We start from the raw sequence: 23,811 nt of genomic DNA on the forward strand, positions 1-23,811 counted from the left end.
GCGGGCTTTCCCCCCAAAGAAAAGGAAACCCAGCATTGTCCACCCTAGAGCAGGACTCTCCTTGCACTGGACCTCAAAGACAGAGCCCCGCCCACCCCACGGTAGGCGGGACCGCCGCAGTGGTGGCCGGTGGGCGCCTGCCCCTCCCCACCCTCCCTCCGCCTGGCGGCGGTGACATCACAGCTCTGGCGGGAGGGGCGGCGGCACCCCAGCACATCACTTCCTCGGCGTCTCCCGCGGACGCGCGGACAGGCGGACGGACGCGCGGACAGGCGGGCAGATCGGCAGGCGGACGGCCGCAGAGCGGGGCGGTGCTCCTGCTCGGCGCGTCCCCGACTCATGGCGAGCCCGGCCCCGCCCGTGGCCGAGGAGCTCCCGGGCCCGGCCTCCAGGCGCCTCTACTCCAGGTAGTTCAAGGACCGGGATGGGTACGGGGACCTGAGCGGCGGACGCGGGCGGGAGGCTGCCGGCCCAGAACAAAGGCTGCTGCGGCGACGCGCAACGTGGCCGGGGACGCGCCTCCCTGGATCTGCGTAGGGAGCGGTGGGGGCGCGGGGCCCAAAGATCTGTCCAGCGGCAGAAGGTTGGGACTGGGTTCTGCCTGCAACCCTGTCCCGATGCCAAAAGGGCTTACGGGGCGGGCACTCCACCACCCGGCTCTGCGGGACCCTGAGTAGCATGGATGCCAGTCTTCGTTATCTGGAGTTTTCTTCTCAAGCCTGATACTGCCATGACCCGGTGTTGGTGTAGCATGGCCACGACCCAGGCTGTCCTGATGGGGCCCTGCCTTCACTAGCTATCCCCAGCCCTAGGCCAGAAGGAGCTGGGCCTGAGCCAGGCAAGTGGGTGTGTGCCTCCCTACAAAGGCATTTGCCTTCCAGGCAGGTTCACAGGTGATCCAGCGGTCTGTGCTGTGTGCCCACGCCCACTGGGAATGACAGGATAGTCCTGCCCCTGGCTCCATGCCTCCCTGGTGACTCCCTCCTGATGGATGAGGGTGTTCCCCGGTGAGATGCTGATCCCAGAAGTGGACCAGTGCTGTCAGTTCACTCTGGCCTCAGGTTGAGCTGGACCTGAGTGCTGGGCAGGGGCTGTCATCAGCCCTAAAGGAAGGCCCAGCATCCTTCGGTTAGCTTCTGGCCCCCACCTCATCTAGCCCTTCCCCAAATCTGGGGTCTCCTGTTAGGGGTCAACCCTGAAGAAATCCACTCAAGTGGGGTGGTTCATCAGCTAGCCAAGCTCTGCCTAGTACCCCCAAAGAGCAAAATGAGGGCTTGGTGCCTGGCGAACAGATCCTTGCCCTCCCATTCTAATACAGTGTTCTAATACTGCAGCTCAGAGACAGTGTGCCCATTGTGTGGTGTTGAAGATCATGCCTGAGCCCCACACCCTCCTCCAAGTTCTAGTGTAAGGGTAAGAGGTTTGCTAGCAGCTTCTTCTTGGAGTCCCCTGGGAGCAGAGGCTCTGTGGGGTCACATTTAACTCAGGGCCAGCCACCCCTGTGAGAAGGAGGTGTCTACTAGGCAGACTGCAACGTGTGTGTGTGTGTGTGTGTGTGTGTGTGTGTGTGCGCGCGCGTGCTCGAATGTAAGAGAGGGAGGTGGACATTCAGAGCACAGGTCTGGAAGCTGTGTCAGTTGCTCCTAGTTCCCCCTTGAGGTGACGCACTAGGCAGAACTCCGGCTCCTGTGTAGCTCTCACTGGTTAGGAACAGTATTCAGGATACTGGTTGAGGCCCTGTGCTCAGCTTGGCATCCCTCCAAGCTGAAACCCAAGCTGAGCTCAGAGGGTTGAGCTGGGACCAGATTTAAGTTGTATAGCCAAGAGCCTTCCCACAGAGCCTTCCAGGAGGCCCGTGAGCTGTTTGGTCTCCACCTGTTGTGTCACAGCCAGGCTTCTCTGGGCTGATATGGGATGTCTTAGTGGGAGACACTCTCTGAATCGTCCACTGTCCCACGAGCATCCCCATTCTTACTGGTATCTGACTGAGAGGGTTTGATACTTAGAAAATGGGGCTGAAGAGCTGAGAAGAGCCACAGATATGTCCCTGAATGGCCAGCTCCTCATGGAGTGTAGCAAGGGGCTGGCTCAGGGAGGCAGGAACACTGAGAGGGGTGGGGCAGAATGGAGAGGGTCTCTGTTGAGAATCTCTGGTACACTGGAACTGAGGCCAGAACAGGGGGTTGGGATAGAAGGTTCCCAGAGACAAGTAGCCAGGAAGTCCTTATATGTCCTCTTCTGGACTCCCAGCCCCACGAAGAGGCTAAGGCTTGAGTGAAGCTGGGAAGGGAGGGTTAGCAGGGGAGCCCACTTTGGAGTGGCCTTACAAAAGGTACACCTAGGGTAGGGGCTACTGGTGCCCGGGCATGGCAAGGCCTCTGTGGCCACATGACCACACAATGCTGGTCCCCTACTTTAGTATCTCTTTCTGTGTTCTCTCCTCAGCACTGTCCCAGACAGCACAATTCCCCAGGTAGCCCTGCAACCCTGACCTTTTTAGGTCCTTTCCTGAAGCTAAGGTATCGCCTCCCTTCCGCAGCTTCTACTGCCCCTTACTCCCTCTCACCCCTTCCCTGGCTGCTGAGGGAAAGTCAGCGTAACTTCCTTCTGTGAGATGCTGGGCAGTGCGGAGCTGTGAGCAAGGGTCTCTCAAGCTTTTGGCCAGGGATCAGTCCCAGATGACTGCTCTGCAGAGAAGGGGGCAGGCGGAGATTCAGGTAGCTAGACAGCTCATTGTGGGTACTAGAGGACACCAGGAGACTTAAGGAGACACACAGATGAGATCAGGAGGCCACGAGCAGAGTGTGGAGTCAGCTGCTGCTACGGTGACTGAGATGTGGCAGACAGTGCCTGGGTCTTGGTTCTTGTGTTCTTGGCGTCTGTAAGGGGAGTGGCACAGAGCTGTGATCCTTTTAAAGTGGCTCCAGAGGTGACGTGGCTTGGGGTCAGGACCGCAGTGAGGAAACGGGTCAGCTGAGTGGGAAGTGCCCTCCTCTTTGAGGAGGTGAAGGGTCACTGTTTGTCTGTACATCTGTAGGTCTGTCTGGCCAGAAGCCAATGCCAGACAAGAGTTGCTCACTCCCAGAATTGGAGTGGCATGGCTAGTGGGAGACACTAAGCTCTAGACCCCAGGTGACTTTGATTTTGAGCCTCAAGAGTAGAATTTCAGGCAACCCTTGGAGTGAACAGGCCTTTCAGAGGCCTGAGATAACCCAGCATCTCTTTGTTCAAATGGCGGCACCCCTGGGCGTGTGATCACCTTGACAGGTGACAGGTGGACAACACCTTCTAGGCCTGCAGAGGTGGGAACAGAGGTTCCAAGAACTTGTCTGCTCAGCTGCATCAGACTGGCTGCCCCCAGAGGGCAGGAGAAGGTGGAAAGCTGTTGACGGGGAAGGTGGGCAGGCTCCAAAGAGCACCCCTGGGGGTTCCAGGCTGGTGTTCCAGAAGTGGTACCCCTGTGCCTCAGAACAGAAAGTAAGAGCCCCAAGTAGTCTCAGCACCTACCCCTGCTGTCCAGCTCCTGTGGCTGCAGCTGTACTCACCCTGTTCTTATCTCTGGGTTCCATAGCCCAAAGACATGTAGCCTGGCAAGGGAGGTTCCAGGGGGGCCTGGTCATTGGGGGGGTGAGGCCAAAATGGGGCAGTGGTCTAGGGAAAGGCCTCTGAGAAGCCACCAGTGCACTGCCCTCACGCACTGGATCAGGCCCTGACTCTGTGGTCCATCAGTGGACATTAGTAGCTCCTCTCTACTCTTGGGGTCTCTTCCTTTGCCCCAGAAAAGCTACAAAGGTGGTTGTGTCCTTAGAAGTTAGAGAAAGAGCCCAACTGTGTCGGGACCAGCCTCCATAGACCCTGTGTGGCCCCGCACCCTGGTTAGACCTGGAATCTGGAGCTTACCTTGAAGAGCTGGGTGGATGTGGCCGTGGGCAAGAGTCCCGTAAGCTGAAGAGGACTCTGTGTTCCGGCTCAGTTGAGTTGCCTATGCCAGGATGCAGGGCAGACCAAAAGGCACAGGCTGGAGAGAGGAAAGAGGCCAAGTAACAATGTTGTTTGGAATCCTAACTTTCCCCAGCCATAGGGCAGGCTCTCCTGACTGGCATTCCAAAAGGTGGGAGTCTCTGGCTTTCTGTCAGCGCCAGGTGAGGATCAGAACTGAACTGGGAGGTTCTCATGCCCAACTTTTTTCACCACGAATGTTGCCAGTCCTAGCACTCCCGAAGTCCCTGGGTTCTGGGTCTGAGCTGTATAAAAATGTGCTAAGGGATTGGTTCCCTGCTCCCTGCCCGGCCTCCAAGGAGGACAGAAGGGCAGCAGAGGATTACCTTAGGCTCCCCCCACCCCCGCCCCTCGCCATCAGTGTTCATCCATCCATCCTGAGCTGCCCTTGATCCCTTGATCCACATTATATCCTGGGAAGGACAGAGGAGCTGTTGGAGAGGCTCGGGGTCTCCTGTAGCCTAGCCTGAAGACCCTGAGCTTGGCGTGTCCCCTGGGACTTTTGCCAGAGCTCTGTGATGCTGGCTTCTGCCATGGAGGGCCAGCCTCTGGCCCTGAGCTTGGCAGAGAAGGCTGTGTGCAAGGTGGTATATGGTGCCCCTCGCCCCCGCCCATTGCTGCTGCCCGTGGGCCTGGAGCTGTGGCTGTATGTACAGAAGATGCGTAACCTCCAGAGAAAGAGGTGGGGACCAGGCAGGTATCGGGCGTCAAGGCCGGGTGCCTGGATGGGCCCAGGCATGATTTGGGAGTGTCTTGGAGTTGGAAGGAATAGGAACCTGCAGAGAAAGGGGTTGAGCAGGTGACAGGTGTCAGATGGGTGTCTGGCATGATTGAGGGCTGTCTTGTGGGGAAGGGCTCTTTATGTCATGACCTAAATCAGTTCCCCATCTAATACAGAGTAACCATCACATCGATGCCCCTTCTGGAATATTCCCCAGGCTTCTTCCCCACTCCTCTCCCCAACCTTTGCTCTTTGGGTGTCAACTCTCTAGCCTAGGAGGATGACAGGATGGGGAGGCAGTTCCCCCTAATCAGTAGTATCCCCCCCCCCCCGCCATGTAACAGGCACTCCTATGCAGTCATCTAGAAGGATGACGACGCTGAGCCATATCTGGCTGCTCAGCAACCACGGGGCAGGGACACATAGGCCTTAATTAAGAAGCCAGAACTTGGCATTGGTCACAAGAGAGATACCTTGTGGCTGGTTGCCACAGTAACCATGGCCCTTGTGGCCAACATGGCATCTGATGGCCTTTCCCAGAGGGCTTGGTAAGGTGGCCGTCCAAGACTCCAGCAGGTATGGGATGGGAGTTTCTGGCATAACAGCAAAAGTGGATAGTCCAGGGCCTGGCTTCCTTGCCTCAAGCCCTTGAGAGTTCTGCTGGTCTCTAGAGGAAAGAGGGAAATGGAGGGAATCCCTGAGCCCTAGTCCCTGATGCCAAATGTGTCTAATGTCCCGAACACCCTTCTCGATAACTGTGTTCTGTGTTTTCGACATCTGACCAAGGCCCCTTCAGATGCCATGCCTGGGTCTCAGCCCTGGGTAGAAATGTCTGGACTGTGTGTCTAGAAGGGGCAAGCCTTCACAGCCTCCTTATGGCAGACAGACAAGACAGACCCAGAGAGTGACACCCACACTAAAGCAGGGTCCCAACCAGGCACAGCATGGGGGGGGTGAGCTGACCCGGTGATAGCCAGAGATTCCCTAGCAAGGCAAGCGCAGGCTGCAGCATGATTGCAGGTACCAGAAGCCCTCAGAGAGGTGGGAGACAAGCTCCTGCCATCCGTTCTGAGAACTCGTGTTCCATTCCCTGGGCAGATCGAAGGCAGGCATCACTGCTTCTTGGCACCTGATCTTATGGTGTCAGAAGAGAAAGGTGGGGCAACCAGTGGTTGGCTTCTGGAAAATCAGGGACCTTTTGAGTGGCAGAAAAAAAGTTGGAGGTGCTGCAGGCTTGGATCCAAGGGGATTGGACGCCATGGCCTGGGGTGTTGGCTTGTGTGGGCACCTGGGACGTCCCCCAGCACAATGCTCTGAACCCAGGGATGCAGACACTTGAGCCAGCTTCTCAGGGGTCTGTTGACTCCACCATCTATTCACATGGTACTGTTATCTTGGGAAAGTTCAAAATGCTCCATTGATAACACAGAATACAGAGGGTGTGGCTTTGCAGTTTGTGTCAAAGAACCTTCCGTTAAAATGCTTAGCATCTCCATTCTTTTTTTATATATATATATTTTTTTATCTATTTATTATATGTAAGTACACTGTAGCTGTCTTCAGACACACCAGAAGAGGGCGTCAGATCTCATTTCGGGTGGTTGTGAGCCACCATGTGGTTGCTGGGATTTGAACTCTGGACCTTCGGAAGAGCAGCTGGGTGCTCCTACCCACTGAGCCATCTCACCAGCCCCCAGCATCTCCATTCTTGATTTTTACCCCTTCCCTGAATCACTCTGGAGAGTTGCCTGATCCTCAGACCACAGAGGCTGGGCCAGCATCTTGAATAACTAGGCGCTTGATGCTGACTTTAAAAATATTTAGTCAGAGCTGGGCCCAATGCTATGTCTGTTATTCTAGTTTCTGGGAAGGCCAAGGCAAGGGAATTGCTTGGGCCGGCAACCGAGAGACCCTGACTCAAACAGGGAAGAGAAAAAAGACAGGTTGGTCTGAAACTGGAGCAAACACTTGGGCCCTCAGGTCCCCAGGCCACGGGTGCAGGAGCAACCTAGGATGGGGACTTTGGGGATGGGGGTGGCACTGTTCAGGGTCTGAGGGAACTTCTCTGGCACAGCTTCCCACAGGATATTTCTACTTATCAACCCAGCCCAAAGAGCTTGTAATCTTACATATGAAACCTTCAGACCCAGGCTGTTCTGGGCACCTGGTGGTAAGGGCTAGACATTAAGGCAGGGATTGCTGGACAGTGGTGGCGCACGCCTTTAATCCCAGTACTTGGGAAGCAGAGGCATGTGAACCTCTGAGTTTGAGGCCAGCCTGGTCTACAGAGTGAGTTCCAGGGCTGCCAGAGTTACACAGAGAAACCCTGTTCAGAAACAATAAGAACAAAAGATAGGGGCCAAGAAGGCGAGCTACACCACTGGGGCACTGTTGGGTCCAGGATCTGCTCTGAGCATGAACTCCCAGCTGCCATATCTGTGAACAAAGCTGTGACGGGGCACAGCTGCTGAGGGACATCGTCTCTATTGCGACCACAGAGTGTGCCAAGGGGTGGCCCATGGTATTCCTTCTCTGCCCAGGATGGAGGCCTCCTGTCTGGAGCTGGCCCTGGAAGGGGAGCGGCTCTGCAAGGCGGGAGACTTCAAGGCAGGTGTGGCCTTCTTCGAGGCTGCTGTGCAGGTGGGCACTGAGGACCTGAAGACATTGAGTGCCATCTACAGCCAGCTGGGCAATGCCTATTTCTACCTGAAGGAGTATGCCCGGGCCCTGCAGTTCCACAAACATGACTTGCTGCTGGCACGGTAAGTACTGGTGGATTGTGGCCTGATGGCATTGTCCTGGTCCCCTGTGTGTGGAGTCCCCTACCCTTGGGGGAGGTTGGACAGAACAGGTGTATCTGCTCTTGGAGAGCCCAACAGGAGGGCCTGACCTGGGAAGGGGAATCTGTGAATCCCTTAGAGGTCAGCGTTCAAGTTAAAATATATGTATGTGCATGGATATGTGTGTGCTGTCTGCATGTGTATATGTATGCAAGTGTATGTATATGTTTGCCTGCATATATGTGTGTGTGCCTGTGTGTGTGTGTGTATGAACATGTGTCTATCTCTGTGTTATCTCTGGCTTGGTGTGCCCTGAGATTGTATCTCTACCACCCATAGCTATTCCTTTTCTGTGGTCTTGGGCTCCAGTTATTCTTGTCATCTTCTCTGTAATGTATGGTCTTACTCCAGAGGACCCCCCTGTTCTCCCTGTGAACTCTGACCCCTTGGAGGTTTATGGTCTCCCTTCTGCACATTTCCCACCATTTCCTAGTTTCTATCTTGATGCCTCCAGTCCTGTCTGGCTTTTGACTCTTGGTTCCTACTGTTTCCTACAGGGTCTCCCTCTCACTCCACATTTAACCCAGCTTCTACAGAGGCCTCAGAGCCACCCTGACTGCGTAGACAGGGCGCAGAATTCCCCCAGCCCTGGCATGTTGGCGACCCCCCACCAGCGATCCTCCCCACTTCTCTGTCCTCAGCACGCAGTATGGACCCGACTCAGCTGGTGGATCACTGATGCATGTGTAGAGCTAACTTTCCACTGCCTGTCTTTCCCCTCTGAGGCTTCTTGCTCGTCTCAGGGCCCAACTAGACCCAACTGACTCCTCACTCCTTCCTGCCCTCCAGGACCATTGGTGACCGCATGGGGGAGGCCAAGGCTAGTGGGAACCTGGGCAACACACTCAAGGTCCTAGGCCGATTTGATGAGGCAATCGTCTGCTGCCAACGACACTTGGACATTGCCCAGGAGCAGGGGGACAAGGTAAGTGGTCGGACCCCTGGGTCCTCTACTCTTTCCATCCCTGCTGGGGCTCTTACCCTCAAACGTCATTAGGCAAAGCAGTAGGCCCAGCCACCTCTGCCACCTATGTTGCAGAGGAGAGAGGAGGAGAGGGTGGAACTGGATCTGCCCTTCCTCGGGACTCAGCAGGCCATGGGACTAGAACACAGCTCCTGCAAGCGCACCTTGGTGTGAGTTCCCGGGGGCTGTCGAGCCTCTACCTCACTGCTGCCCACAGGTCGGGGAGGCGAGAGCACTCTACAACATTGGAAATGTGTACCACGCCAAGGGCAAACAGCTTTCCTGGAATGCTGCACAGGACCCCGGGCACCTGCCACCTGATGTCCGTGAGACACTGCACAGGGCCTCTGAGTTTTATGAGTGAGTGAGTGTGGTGGGCTGGCACCATAGGGTGAGGGCTGATGGGGCTGGGCTTGTCTGAATGCCCCTGCGTTCCATAAATACTTCTTGAGCCAGCGTGTGCCTGGTAAGGGGCTGGGCAGGATTCCCAGACACAAAACACCCTCACATTTAGATAGCCCTACTGCTCTGTGGGCACTTCCCCTCACACACACCTCTCATGCATGGTAGGCTTTGACCAATCTTCCAGCCCCAAGGCTCCAGTGTCATTTGAGGCAAGGATCCCATTCCCTCCACGTGCTCCTGGGAGAGCCACTCAGTACTGTCCAGCTTCAGGAGGAAGCTATGTAGCCACTTCCTGGTGCTAGGAAGGACATAGCTCTCAAAGACTTGGCCCCCTAGGAGGAACCTGTCTTTGGTGAAGGAACTAGGCGACCGGGCGGCCCAGGGCAGGGCCTATGGCAACCTGGGTAACACCCACTACCTGCTGGGAAACTTCACGGAGGCCACAACCTTCCACAAAGAGGTGAGTGAGCTGGGCCTGGGTACCGGGGCAGGGATGCTGCAGTAGGAAGGCTTCAGGTTCCCCTCACAGTCCTCAACGGCATGGGGCTGGAGCGTCACTGAGCCCCCTGCTCCTGTTGTATTTGGTCCTGTGGTCCCAGTCTACTCCCCTGGACACTTAGACATTAAGCTAGCACCTTGGGTGGAGAGGCATCCCTCCCTGACTGTGTTCCTAGGGTTGCAGGGCTATGTGATGACCTCGGGGTTTGGATCTATCTGCAGCGCCTGGCCATCGCCAAGGAATTTGGAGACAAGGCAGCTGAGCGGAGGGCCTACAGCAACCTGGGCAATGCTCACATCTTCTTGGGGCGCTTTGATGTGGCTGCTGAACATTACAAGTGAGCAGGGAAGACAGTCCTGGGGTATACTGAGCACCATGCTACAGAGATGCCGCTCCCATGGTGCAGTCCCAGGAGCCAAAAAGGCCCCTGCATGAAGCTCCTGGGTGTCCCTGACCTGTGTCACAGCTCTTAGTCAGCTGCTTCCTGGGTAGAGGGGTGGCCACTAGATGGAGCAGGTACTTCATGCTCATCTCAGTTCCGAGATGCGGACACTGAATCCCCGTAAATATCATCTGCTCAGAGCTGTTAGTGATATTAGCCAATGTCACAATTAGCTAACTCCTTAGCCAACGGGAACCCATGCACCCACACGCATCTGGTGCTGTGAATTGAGTGCAGTGGCCATGTCAAGATGAGCATTCCTGATGTAGAAGAGACATTGCTACCCCACTCAGGGACTGACTCTCCCATTCTGCACAGGAAGACGCTGCAGCTGTCTCGGCAGCTCCGGGACCAGGCAGTGGAGGCTCAGGCTTGCTACAGCCTGGGCAACACCTACACACTGCTACAGGACTACGAGCGTGCTGCTGAGTACCACCTGCGGCACCTAGTCATTGCCCAGGAGCTGGCTGATAGGTGTGTGAAAACAAGGCCTTGGCTGGGCCTGGCTTACAGTGACAGCCTGGGTTTGAGTTCACGCTCCCCTGCGGGCCACAGCATGCATGCTGGGAGCGACCTCCCACATAGACCCTCAGCCAATCCCTCAGTGGGAAACAGTTTAAGCAAATAGGTAGGTCCAAAGCTTGTAGGGGCCCGTGACTTCCCAGCTCTGGAATAGCCTTCTGTGCAGATCTGGATGTAGCAGGGTTTCAGAGCCACAGACCTGGGGGCAGCTATAACAGGAGGTATCCTCGAAGTGCTGCCCTGTCCCCAAGGCTTCTGTGGGAGGGACAGATAATGGAAGTGTCCTGGAGCTAAGTAGAGATAGTGGGAATAGCGACAGAAAATAGTGAACTGTCCCCTGAATGCATGGTTCACTTTGGACCTGGGTAAGGGAGCATGGAGCAGGCTACAGGGAGGCACTTGCTGGCCACTAGGGGGCAAACCAGGCCTTGCGCAACAGTACACAAGTGCTGGGCTCTGAGGGCCCAACTGGCCCCAGGGTAAGCTGGTAACATGCTTAGGTTTATCTCCCTCAAGGGGGTGGACCAGTGAGCACCGTGGCCAGGGCCAACCGGCTCCTTTGGCTGAGGAAACCCTGTGCTGTTGGTACATTGTGTACCAGGGTTGTGGGAGGATCAGGGACTTGGGGCAGTAGGCAGACCTGGGAGGCAGGTGTGATTGTCTAACTTTCCACAGGGTGGGAGAGGGCCGAGCGTGCTGGAGCCTGGGGAACGCCTATGTGTCCATGGGGAGCCCCGCACAGGCTTTGACCTTTGCCAAGAAACATCTGCAGATCTCCCAGGAGGTGAGCCAGGCCTACTCCCCTAGGTCTCTACTGGTGCCTCAGCAGCACCTTGTCTCCTTTCGTGTGCTTGTTCTCAACAACCCTTTCTGAACGCTGGATCCCTAAGAGGACAGTCCCCACTTGTGTGTACCAGGGCCCGTGGGTCAATGGGGGGGAGCAAGGATCTGTTTTCCGCTTAGAATGCTGCTGTCCCCTGTGTGGATTCCATTCTCCAATCCCTAGGGAACTGGGCCGTGTTAGGTATCAGGGATGGTGGGAGTAACCTCTTGGAGGTGGACCAGGGAGACAGGTTCTACTGCCCAGGAATACCCTGTGATACCTCTCTAGGAAGCTGAGTGGTCCCTTCTCTATGTTCAGTCCCCTCCTACTGTGGACAGTGCAGGGGCATCCGAGAGAAACCTAACCTTCCTAACTAAGGGTGGATCCCAAGCTCCTACAGCATCAAAAGGAACTTCTCAGGCACAAGAACAGGATGGTCCAGAGCGGAGGAGACTCTGTCTGAAGATTCCTCCGCAGGGGATTAGCCGCACTTCCCCCTGAGTGCAAACAGAGGTCTCCAAAGACTTCTGAGCTTCATGGTTCCCTGTGTTCTTCATGTTGGGTTTGTACTCAAGAGGATCCCCCTGATGGAGCCTCAGTATTGGGAACCTGAGGCTTGTGGGCCCTAGGAGAAGACAGCTCCCTATGGTTGAGACAGGCTTACTCCACGACAAGGCCAAGCTGGACCACTCACAGGAGGTTTCCCAAGACCCTAAGCATTCTGGGATGGACTAGAGGCTGTCTAGAACACCTAGGAATAGACTCAGAGTCAAGTTCTGGTAGAGAAGGACTGGCTTGCTCAGAAATCCAAGGGTCTGAGGTCAGCCCAGGCTGTCCAGCAGGCCAAGGATGGTGTGCAAGAACACTGTCACCAACACTCAGAGAGCACAGTCCCAAGTCTAACCTGCCACCTGTCTCCCCACTCCTGCTTGCTTCAGATTGGAGACCGAAATGGAGAACTGACAGCCCGCATGAATATTGCCCACCTGCAGCTGGCCCTGGGCCGGCTGACTAGCCCAGCAGCAGCGGAGAAGCCAGATCTGGCTGGCTATGAGGCACAAGGTGAGCTGTGGTTCGGGGGCTGGAATGTGCTTCCTCATGTCTCTAGTCTCAGCATGAGGTTCAGTAGTCAGGGCAGCTCTGAACAGGGATGTGGCAAGAGAGAAACTCGGGGGCGGGGGAGACAGTTCAGGACACAGAGTGGGTCTCCCAGAAAGGAAGCCATTAACAGCTACTGAGTAAGAGAAGAGGCTATACCCGACCTGGGCACCTACTCGTCCTTGTTTTGGGTCCAGGAGAGACCACACCACTCACTCACTGCCCAGGAAAGCTCATAGTGGGAGTAGAGAGTCAGGCGGACACAGAACTACATTGCAGTGTGATGTGAGGAGAGCCAGGGTGTCCAGAGTTCTGGGGCACAGATGGACTCTGCTGGGGCATACCAGGGATCAGGGGTGTTTTAGTTATTGTTCTATTGCTGTGAAGAGACACCATGACCAAGGCAACTCTTACGAAAAAAGCATTTAATTGGGAGTTTAGTAAAGTTTCAGTGGTTTGGCCTGTAATCATCACGGTGGGGAGTGTGGTGACAGGCAAGCAGGCATGGTACTGAGAAAGCACCTAAGAGTGCACATCTGATCCAAAAGTTACAGGAAGGAGGGGGGAAGGGCTTCCCATGGGCTTTTGAAACCTCACTCTCAGTGCCACACCTCCTCCAACAAGGCCACACCTCCTCTAACAAGGCCACACCTCCTCTAACAAGGCCACACACCTTCTCCAACAAGGCCACGCCTCTTTTTTTTCTTCCTCATTTGGTGTTCATTTTTAATGATAAAAAGGGGCACAGGAGAAAAAAACCCTGATATTTCACTTCTATTGCATAACGAACTAACCAAACTGGACACGGGGGATGAATTATAAAACATCATTTTACATATTTTTCTATGACTATTCTTTAATTAGACTTCTGTATTTCAAATAAGGTTGAGGTATAGTATACTGGCAAAAATATAAGAGGCAAATAAGAATAGTGCCAAAGAGCTGGGCAGTGGTGGCACACGCCTTTAATCCCAGTACTCAGGAGGCAGAGGCAGGTGGGTCTGAGTTCGAGACCAGCCTGGTCTACAAAGTGAGTTCCAGGACAGCCAGGGCTACACAGAGAAACCCTGTCTCAGAAAACCAAAAAAAAAAAAAAAAGAATAGTGCCAAAGTAACAGGTACCCAAAATCAAAACCCATGTCAGAAAACATCATCTAGTAACCAATTATGAGATCAGAGCAGCAGGAGGAAGGTACTTCTATGTCATCATCATTTGAGTGGCATTTGTCAGCTTCCCCATGGTAACTTTGTAGCATCATTCTCCATTTGTGAAGTAATAAAATTCCTGTCAAAAAAGTAAGGGATGGCAGGGAGCCAGTCAGTTCATTCCAATAAATTACCTCTCCACTTCTTTTTTTGTTTGTTTGTTTGTTTGTTTGTTTGTTTTTTCGAGACAGGGTTTCTCTGTGTAGCCCTGGCTGTCCTGGCACTCTGTAGACCAGGCTGGCCTTGAACTCAGAAATCCGCCTGCCTCTGCCTCCCCAGTGCTGGGATTAAAGGCATGCGCCACCACGCCCGGCTCTCTCCACTTCTTATAAGCATGCCTGTCAGCACAAAATTAGGAACTAATACAAAAGACTGGAAGAGACTTGGTTTAAGTTATGAAGCAAATAAAATGAAAAACAAACAAACAAACAAACAAACAAGAAAATAGAACCAACGGGGTTGAAAAAGCCCCTCACTGAAAATCTGTATTAAAAAATTAATAAAATAAAAATAGAAACAAAAGTCTGCTAGTACAAACTAGCCTGAGTGGTTTGATTGACAGAGTGATTGGGTCAACTGTCATTGTACTTCATAAATGGGTTTTCCTCACTCATGTGGCACATGGATGGAAGCAAGCTTTGTAAAGGACAGGGACTGTATTTTCATACAACCCAAATAGTTAACTGCATATCCTATAAATAAAAAATAGTTTACTTTGATAACTGACTGAAATATGTGAGAACTCCATGTATCCAACCACATGGTTAGGGTTAGGTGCAAATATAAAAAATTTTTTTTGCTATAAGAAAATTCCACTATCTGGGATTCAGCCGTGTCTATGAGGACCGTTCTTGTTCAAACCACCACAAAAGGCAACGGAAAGGCTGCCAGAATGATAGGTAGTAGCCAGGACCACCAATGGCAGAGGGCTGGTGGGTCCCTGAGAGACGAGACTCTTTGGTCTCCTAGAGCCCCTCCCTCCATGATCCTAGTGGTACCACAGGGCAAGAAGACAAGAAATGGCTGCTGGCTGCTTAGGAAGAGTACCCGGCATCCGTCACACTCTGTGGGTGGGGCCGCTGGGAGCCTGGAGGGAGCCAGTCAGGGACTGCCTGGAGTACTAATCAAGCGAAGGCACTTGAGTGACCTCATTCAGACTGCTGACTGTCCCTGTGCGGGTCAGACACGTGGTGAATAAGAGGACGGAATATTCCCCACAGAGCAAATGTCTTAATACGTACAAAGGAGGACTGCGTGGATGCGCTGCGTGGATGCGCTGCGTGGATGCGCTGCGTGGATGCGCTGCGTGGATGCGCTGCGTGGATGCGCTGCGTGGATGCGCTGCNATGCGCTGCGTGGATGCGCTGCGTGGATGCGCTGCGTGGATGCGCTGCGTGGATGCGCTGCGTGGATGCGCTGCGTGGATGCGCTGCGTGGATGCAGGGTGTCCCACAGAGTTGGTTTCTTGGGGCCCATAAGGCCCTAAGAGGGAGGCGAAACCTCATGAGGGAGCCAGCTGCTCCCTGCCTATTGAGTTTGCCAGGAATGGAGCCCCAGCTCCTCATGAATGTTTTTTCCAGCAGCACCCACTGACTCCAGCCTCTCAGGCCATTCAGAAGGGATACTTGCTACCATGAGAACCGCTGGTTCCTCGAGCCTGGCATTTCTCAGTATGACCTGGCCTGGAAAATAAGGGTGGGGACAGAGGAGAGGAGCAAAGGCTTCTAGGACCCTCAGCCACCCCATGTGGCAAGAGCTACAGTGACTAATGGGTGGGATAGGGTTGCGCAGTGTGAGCCCCTGGCTGCCAGGTTCCCATGGTAGATAGCTCTGTACCGAGCTCCTAGAACAGCCCTCAGCCCATGTACCCAGAGCAGGGCTGGCTGGCTTCTGGAAAGATTCCCACAGAGGCGGCCAGCTCCTCATCCTAACTCTTCCTCCAAGCTAAGCGAAAGGCAGAGGCGGAGGGGGGGGGGGAGAGTCACAAGTGAATGGCCAGGGACAAGGCAGCTCTGTCCTCCCCACATTGGCTCCTCTGCTCTGCCTTGCATGCCAGACCCTTCCCAGCTGGGGCCCCCAGAAGCCACCTCCCCACAGGGCTTCTTGCCGCCAACGGCTGGGCCCTGGATACTGGAGAATAGTCTATCCTCCAAGGAGGACATCAGAGAGGGCTCTGGTACCCTGAAGTTCTGGGATGCAGTTGCTGAAGGCAGGCCAGCACTCTGAGAGTCTGAGTGGTTCCGAGGGAGACTCCTACTCAGGTGAGCCAGGAATGCACAGGGTCAGAAAGCCAGGAGAGAACTGGACTGGGCCGAGGCAGGTGAGATGAGATGGGCTGGGCCTGCTTCCTGTAAACTGTCCAGGAGCTAAGTGGGTGCGTACCCAGAGTCAGTCGGAGTGGTTCTGGTGCAGAGGACTAGGTGGGTACCCCAAAGGGCACAGACCCAGAAGGATTGGGGATGGATGGCCTCCTGGGACGAGGGAATTCACTATTCCTGGGCTGGAGGGAAGTCACAGCAGGGGAGTGTTGGCATTCCGTTATTGAACTGAGTCTGGGACGGTATTTACATGTAGCTGTGGCCCGGGGGACTGCAGGACAAGGCACTCATTGATGGCTTGAAAGAGCGGGAGTGGTTTGAGTGGGCAGTGGGGAGAGCCAAGCATGTGGGCGTGGGCAGTGAGTGCTGGTGTGTATTTGGAGCATGTAGGTGTGATGGTGGCCATGGGCTTGAGGCAGGACAAAGGCTCAGTTTTGGTTTTTGTTTTTTTGTTTGCTTGTTTGTTTCCTGATTTGATTGGTATAAACAAGGGGCTCTTGTGCTGGAAGATAGACCCTGGCTCCCTGAGGCCTTACCTCCCCTTGGTGGTACATTCTCACCCAACGAAGCAGAAGCCAACTGTTCTACTAGTCAGTGGGGAACTACCCTGTCCTCTGCTTCCCCTGCCCAGTCTCTCTGGCTGTGTAGCTGTCTGAGATCCTTATATATAGCACACGTGCCTATGCCGACCACAGAGTGTAGCAGTATAGGAAGCAGGCAGGCAGTTTCTGTTTGTCCTTCTGCTGAATATGGCAAGGGAGAAGGGATGCTAGCCCTGGCTAGCCCTGCCAAACTTGATGGGCCTGGGCTAACACCCCCCTCCCTCTCTGCTCTTGATAGTCTGTAGTCCCTCTCTTCCTTTGGGCTCAGTATTTCGATATCAGCCTAGGGCAGCTCACTGGGGTCCTGTGTCTTAGAGGCCTTTCTGGGTCAGAGATATGCTTGCTGTGTTGTCTGAGGGGAAATGTAGGCTGTGGGCTCCAGCCCTGGCCCTGTCTGCCATTGTTCCCATACCTCAGTGTCCCATCCAGGAGGCAGGCCCACTAGTAGTGCTGAGGGTGACAGGCAGGCAAACGGCCTGAGTGCTGAGCCTGCTGTGCAGAAGTGTCTGTAGCAGTTGGGGCCGTGTGGAGGACCTGTGGACCTCCAGACCTCGTAGAGGGGGATTCCGTAGGTCTAACCAGGGGCTCACTGTATTTTCTGGCATGGAGAAGGGACTAAAAGGACAGGTGAGGGACTGACACAGGAAGAACGGGGCCAGGTTCTAGCTCTAGGTAGTTAAAACCACCAGCAAGAACCGCCACGGATTGTGGCTGCGTTGGAAGGAGGACGGGACAAGGATCATCCATGGGTTTGGATAGTCTCCTCTCAGACGTAAAGGACAGGGGCTTCCACAAGACAGTGACTGTCCACCTTAGATGGATAGGCATTCTGGAGAAGTTTCTAGACCTTGTACTGTAGGCGGGATGGGCAGGAAGCTGAAAGGAGGGGTCAGGGTCTGAGGCCTCAGTGGACGTGGCTCAGCCAAGGAGGTATGGCCATTTGCACTGGCCTGACCTGACTTTTTTTGACTCTAGACAGAGGATTGATTCATTTTGCTGGGCTCTGCGGGCCTCCTGCCCTCCCTGTGCACAAGGAGGTGCCCTCCCTGAGCCAGCTTGTAGGCTGTGATTCAGAAAGACTGTTTGGGCCCTCTCTGCTCTCCAGAGGATGCATCCTGGGAGGTCTGTTAGTACATGTCAGAGACCAGGAAGATGGCCCCACGCTCTGTGTGTCTTCATTATTTCTTTCTTAGAGTTGTCTTCTAAGCTGGGCATTAAGTGGCCTATGGCCCATGGCTGCTGCAGCTGCATCTGGGGCTGACTGGCTATGGGGAGCCTGTGTTGAGGGCAGGAGTGACAGCAGGCAGGATGCTTCTGGGTGTGTCCTCCCTGTTGGGTCCCTCTGTAGTCCCTGGATGCAGTCTTTACATCTCTCTGGGAGGCTTTTCCCACTGGGATGTTGTATTTCTGAACCACTCGAGGGCAGGACACAAGTCTGTCTCCCTCAAAAGTCCCAGCTTGGACAGGGGGTGGAGTCAGACATGCCCTTCTGGTGGCTTTTCCTGTCTCACTGGGTATTTTATGCTCTGTATTACTTTCACTCAGGGCTGGTCTAATGCCATCAGGCTAAAGGCCTGTGGGACCCTACTGGAGGCCTGGGCTTGCCTGGCACTAATACATTCCTCTCCGCAGTTTTCATTTTTTGAGAATATAGCTTCAAACTCACTACGTAGCCAAGGCTGACCTTGAATTTGCTACTCATGAGTGCAGTGCTGGCCAGTTTGTCCTGTAAGGCAACAATGGATAAGCCAGGGTATTAGCCAGTTCCTCACTGAGCATGGTGGGCATTGCAGATATGATGGTGACCAGTACCTGTCTGCCACTGGGAGTGTTCACTCACTAGGGGGTGAGCCCTGTAGGGCAGTGCCAGCATCCATCCAGTGTATGCCAGCACTAGGCTGTCTTTCCTCAGTGCACTTCCTTGCCCCACAAGCCTTGCCCTGGGTGTGTATACCCTGTATGGTATAGTCCTGAGCAGTAGGCATCCAGCACTTGCCTGGGGACTGGAGACCAAATGAGGGGTGGGGATGGTAGCAGCTGTTAAAAGAGATTCTGCTCGAGGGCAGGTCAGCAGTTCCTTAGAGAACTGGTGCATCAGGGACAGGGAAGAGGCTGGGTCTTTAATTGCCAAGCACACTCCACTCCCCACTCTTTTTTTTTTTTTTTTTGGTTTTTCGAGACAGGGTTTCTCTGTATAGACCTGGTTGTCCTGGAACTCACTCTGTAGACCAGGCTGGCCTCAAACNTCACTCTGTAGACCAGGCTGGCCTCAAACTCAGAAATCCGCCTGCCTCTGCCTCCCGAGTGCTGGGATTAAAGGCGTGCGCCACCACGCCCGGCTCACTCCCCACTCTTGTCATGCCTCCTCAGAGCTGGGGACAGCATGCCCCTTCCTGAGGGCCCCCCCTTAATATCTCTTCACAGCTTGGTTCCATCCTGAATTGTCCATTTGTGGCTTGGCTGACCTGGCTCTGCTCTGTGTACAGACGGCCTGGCTGACTCTCCCAGGACCTGGGTCCTGCAGGTGGTCAAAGCAGCTGTCCGAGCCAGGCTCACTTCCCCAGTCTCTTTCCCATCCCTGCTGTGCTAGGAAGGGACCTGGGGACCAGGGTAGACTTACTTCCCAGGCCAGCTGAAAATGAAGGTCAGGGACCCTGGGACTGGTAGTGGCACTGAGCACTCGGTGGTCCTGGGATCAGGTAGTAGCTCCTTCCCACCCAACTGTGTTTGTGGACTTGGGGGCTGACAGTATGTCTCCTGTCAGAGCCCAGGGCTTGGTTCAAGCCATCTGCCAGGCTGGGCCCCACCCCAGGTTACTCAGTGTCCAGAATTCCCTGCAGCAGGACTGACCTGAGCCATGACCTGTGGCACTGCTACTTCAGCCCTGGTGGTCCACAGTGAGCCTCAGGGACCCAGAGGTTCCTCCCTACCCCCACCTCGTGTGGGTTCAGGAGGTAGAATGGGGAGATGAGGTGTGCTTCATGGAGAGGATCCTAGGAGTATGCTGGCTGCCTTCCAGGCAGAAGGACCTGTGCCAGCTAAGTTGATAGGAAGCAAGGGGCAGGGCTTGGCAGAGAATCCCATTGGAGGTGGGGGGCAACACCAAAGCTAGCTCTACTGCGCCCTTCTCGAGGTCAGATCTGCCCTCATTCCTTGCCTGGTTCATCTAGTGCTCTCAGTGACTCTGTGGACACTCAGGGGCTGCATTTTTCCCTTCACAAGAAGGGATGTGTGAACTCTGGCCCTGGGGTGTAGTACTGCTGAGTCCTTGGTCTCCCAGGTCCCTTGTTCGGCTAGTGGCCTCAAAGCTCGGGGTCAGCACTGGCTGTGATCTCTTCCAGGAGCAAGACCCAAACGGACACAGAGGCTGAGTGCCGAGACCTGGGACCTGCTGCGGCTCCCCCTGGACCGGGTGAGCTGGGGACCTGGGGACAGATGGCAGCAGAGACATAGTCAACATGTGGACTCGAGGTTAATGAGCCCAGTGTGCAGTATTTGCTGAGCTGTCAGCACACTCTTTGGTTCCTGTCCCCTGGGAGATAAATGTTCTTTCCCCCAGCAGCCTGGGGCCCCACAGGAACCTATTTGTTACCATTCCACCATGAGGTGGTCCGATTCTACTCTCTTGGTGTGAACCTTTCCCTGAGTGAGATGTCCTGGGTTCCTATTTGTTCCCTGCTGCTGGACTCTGTCTGGGGTGGTGGTGGGGTGCGGAGAACAGCTGTTGTTGTTGGAGTAGTTGGTAGGCTTTGGCAAACCCCAAATCGGGGGGAAGGAGGGAGACTAGTGTGGGTACTATGTGTCCCTAGGCAGTGTCTTAGACTCTCTGATCTTCTAGTTGTAAACAGGCTTTGGAGCATGAGTTCAAGGTCAGGGACACCTGTGGTCACCTGTGTAGCCTAGAACTGGAAGGCTGGCATTTAAGGAAGTTGGCACCACTCAAATGTCTGTCTGGCCTTGTTCTGTGTCCTCTGTACTTCGTATTCCTTCTGAGACTGAATGCCTTCTGTGTTGGGGCATGAAGTTGGAGCAGCTGGGCCAACTGCTAAGAGGGGACTTTGGTTTTAAATTGAGCTAGCCCATGTCCAACCTGCCTTTGCCTTTCCAGGAGCAGAATGGAGAGACCCACCACACAGGGGACTGGAGGGGTCCAGGCAGGGACTCGCTTCCCCTCCCCATGAGGAGCAGGAAGTACCAGGAAGGTCCAGATGCCATTGAGAGGAGACCCCGGGAGGGTAGTCACTCTCCACTGGACAGTGCTGATGTAAGGGTACAGGTGCCTCGTACGGTAGGTGCCTCCTGAGTTGAGGGGACATTTTGTGACCATGAACGAAGGCCTTTCTTCCCTCTCTGACTATCCAGCCTGGAAGCAAGGCAGGGTTGAGCTGGAGACCAAGGGAGGCAGAGCTGTAAACTGCTGGGCCTTCTACCTGGCCTTGTGCATCCAGGCACTCTGAGGGCACAGAGCTCATAACTGTTAGGTGCACCTCAGAGAGCCCTCATAGACACTCCCAAGTCAGCCTTGCTGCAGGTAGGTTCTGTCTCTTTGTGGGACTTGATTTCCACCTTTGTCACTAGTCTTCAGGCAACCTCTGTGTCCCAGGCCCCTTTGTTGCCTTACTGGGACCTTTGAGACCTGGCTGCCCAGACTGAGGAGCTGAGCTACACAGCTTACTCCAGGTACACTCTCCGCACCTCAGAGGGTGCTTTCGAGGCTCCAGAGTGGCTGGGTACAGGCCCAAACTCAAAGAACCCAGGCAGAGATGAGTTCCTCGGCCTCAAACCTAAGAAGCGGTACAGCCAGCAACCCCATAATGTACCTCAGAGTCTGAGAGGCCTCCTGGGGAGTCTCCTAAGTTGCAAAGTGGCGGCCCTGAGCTCAGGGATGTGAGGGATGGCTGGAGAAAGATGGGAAGGCCCCAAGTTTGCCCACAGGGCAGGTGGTAAGGGAAAAGAGGGGGCACATGCTCCACCCATGGGGAATGGCATCATGTGGAGGGCATGCTGGGTGGCAGTGCACACTGTTGACCCAGTATGGAAAGGACAGCAGAGAGCTAGCATCTGCCCAGTGTTCTGAAAGGTTTTTGCAGGGAGGTGCCACCTACTCTACCTGGGCATCCTGGTAGAAGCTAGACTGCAGACCTGGTAGGGGGTTGGTGTGGCCCAGCAGGGACCCATGGCATAGCCTGGAAGCTCAGAGTTCCTGGAGGCACTCAGCTTTCCTGAAATAGTAGGCTGAGTAGCTCAGTGGCCAGATAAAAGACTGGTAGCCAGTGGGTGGAGGGTGGGGCCTGCCAGAGATCCAGAGAAAGAGTCTGTATTTAGGCTTAAGAGTCTCTGTGTAGGACACTCAAGTCCTCAGGCTTTAGGAAGTAGCATGTAACACCCTCAAACTGCCACAGTCTCAGGTGGCCTGTGCTGCATAAGCCTTGGTTATTCTTAGTGCCTGGAGCCCACCCTTCCTGCCAGGGCGGCCGCCTCCAATTCCAGTCCAGCCCACTCTACTCCTATCACAAGGAGCTAGGAAGGGAACACATAGTCTCTTATCCCTGAGCTCAGGGGAAGGTTGTGGTAGAGCCAAGAGGCCACCCTGCCAATGTCAAGGGCTACCCAGGCCAGAATGGGAGTCAGTCTGGGGTGGCCTCAGAAGCAAAGCTTAGAGAAGAGACTGGTTCTCTAGGGGCCTAGCTTTAACTTTGGAAGGAAGCCCAGGGGCCCAGGGGTTGGGTGGGAAAGGGCTTTCAAATAAGCTGTCCACCCCCACAGCCTTTAGCATGCCCACCCACAGGCCTCAAGGGGTGTGCTCTGTTGAGCTGGGGGAAGCCAGCTCAGTGTTTACAGAGTGAGGGTGTGTGTGTGTGTGTCTATGTGCATGCGCGCGCATTCAAGTACTTGTGAGCTGCAGCAGCGAGGGCGGGTACTGGGAGAGCCCAGCCTTCTCCCTAGCTCCTATTTAAGCATCAGGCGAAGACCGTGGGTCCCAGGAACGGTGAGGAGGCACTTGGCACTTGGGACAGGTGGTAGCAGCTGTGCCTGACACCTTGGCATCCTGCCTGGGCTACACGTGGCCTAACACCCACACAGTTCCTGATTGCTGCGACTGGAGGGAACCTGTGATCCTGCGTGAGTGTGGGTCCTTGGACATACAGGGACTTAAGTCAGCCGAGGTAGGGGTGGGTCAGCCCAGGACTGTACACTCCTCTAGGAGCTGGGCTTAACTAAAATAGAAGAGATTGCAGTTAGACATCAAGAGGAACTCAAACCCATGGGAAAGAACCAGGACTTGAGGCAAAGGAGAGATTTAGGTGGTGGATGGTAGACAGGGAGACTTTTCACAGCCCTCACAGGAGCCTATGGTCTCAGACCTCGGCTCATGCTCCTGAGGGGGTATGAGAGGGAGGGGCAGGTCACGAAGCATAGGAAGTCCAAGTTCCCAGACTCCAGCCGGATGTGATTGCACTGGGAGCTCGGGAGTGAGGGCAAGAAGGGTCTCAGCAAATCCAGATCCTTCAAGAGCTTCTGTCAAGGCAGGAAGTCTGAAGCAGGGGGCGGGGGGGGGGGGGGGAAGGGGGGGTCGGAGGGCGTGTGCATGGCTAAACAGACTCTTTCTATGGTGAAGCTTGGACCCTGCAGACACCAGGCAGCTTTCTTTGAGCAGGTGTCCAATCCTCCAGAGACACCTGTGCAGCCCCCACTGGCCTCAGGGAGTGCAGACTAGTCCCTGCTGGGCTTGCAGGTGCCACTCAGCCCAAGTGTTCACAGTCCTCTGGCTGGGGCTAGGGCTGTCAGTGTTCTTTTCTCTTGGCTCTGATGGTGTCGGGCTGCCAGCCTTATTTAAGTCACAGAAGGACAAAGGTCCTGAAAGCAGCAAGGTCAGCCTGGGGACCCGATCCAGAAGGGTCTTTCTCTTCTCTGCCATGTGACTGTCCATAGCTCCCACAGCTGGGTTCCTATTAACATCAGAATCCTGAACTCAGTCTTAAATTGGCATTGTTCACCAGGTCTGCTTGTATCTGGATCCCAGCTCTATTCTTACCTCTGTGTGACCTTGGGTAGGCTGTCAAACCTCTGTGCCTGTGCCTCTGTGCACAGGGACATCCCCGGCATGGGCCGGGCCATATGATGGAAATCTTCCTGTGCTCAGAAGAGCCAGACCCTTCCAGTCATTACTTTGTTGCTCTTTGTGTGGACTTTGGAGGGCTGGAGGCAGATCCCAGTTTCTCACATCAAGCGGTTCTGGAGCCCATCTCATCCCTTGCCAGTCCTGGACTCTAGACCAGGCTTCTGAGGCCCCAGCCTGCAGGGTAAGCCAAAGCCAAGGCCATTCCTCCAGGGATGTGTACAGTGAGTCTGGAGTGGCACAGCTTGCTCT

General features: G+C 54.8%; 1 protein-coding gene across 8 annotated transcripts in view; it reads left to right on the forward strand.

Annotated features, from left to right (window-relative positions):
• Positions 1-225: 225 nt before the first annotated feature.
• Positions 226-23,811, forward strand: part of Gpsm1 (G protein signaling modulator 1) — a 28,240-nt gene continuing 4,654 nt past the window's right edge. The window contains exons 1-11 of one of the 8 annotated variants that reach the window (XM_021149577.1): positions 226-407; positions 7,261-7,482; positions 8,350-8,485; positions 8,742-8,884; positions 9,266-9,389; positions 9,650-9,765; positions 10,189-10,344; positions 11,068-11,176; positions 12,154-12,277; positions 19,781-19,851; positions 20,548-20,727. In XM_021149577.1, coding sequence (XP_021005236.1) covers positions 340-407; positions 7,261-7,482; positions 8,350-8,485; positions 8,742-8,884; positions 9,266-9,389; positions 9,650-9,765; positions 10,189-10,344; positions 11,068-11,176; positions 12,154-12,277; positions 19,781-19,851; positions 20,548-20,727 — 1,449 coding nt within the window. In that variant the 5' untranslated portion in view covers positions 226-339. Of the gene's footprint in view, positions 408-7,218; positions 7,483-8,349; positions 8,486-8,741; positions 8,889-9,265; positions 9,390-9,649; positions 9,766-10,188; positions 10,345-11,067; positions 11,177-12,153; positions 12,278-15,664; positions 15,781-19,780; positions 19,852-20,547; positions 20,728-21,698; positions 22,563-23,811 lie in introns of those variants that run through there. The other 7 variants (XM_029473951.1, XM_021149584.2, XM_029473952.1 and 4 more) reach the window with 7 other exon arrangements.

This window comes from Mus caroli, chromosome 2, assembly GCF_900094665.2.
Source record: "Mus caroli chromosome 2, CAROLI_EIJ_v1.1, whole genome shotgun sequence".
Lineage (NCBI taxonomy): Eukaryota > Metazoa > Chordata > Mammalia > Rodentia > Muridae > Mus > Mus caroli.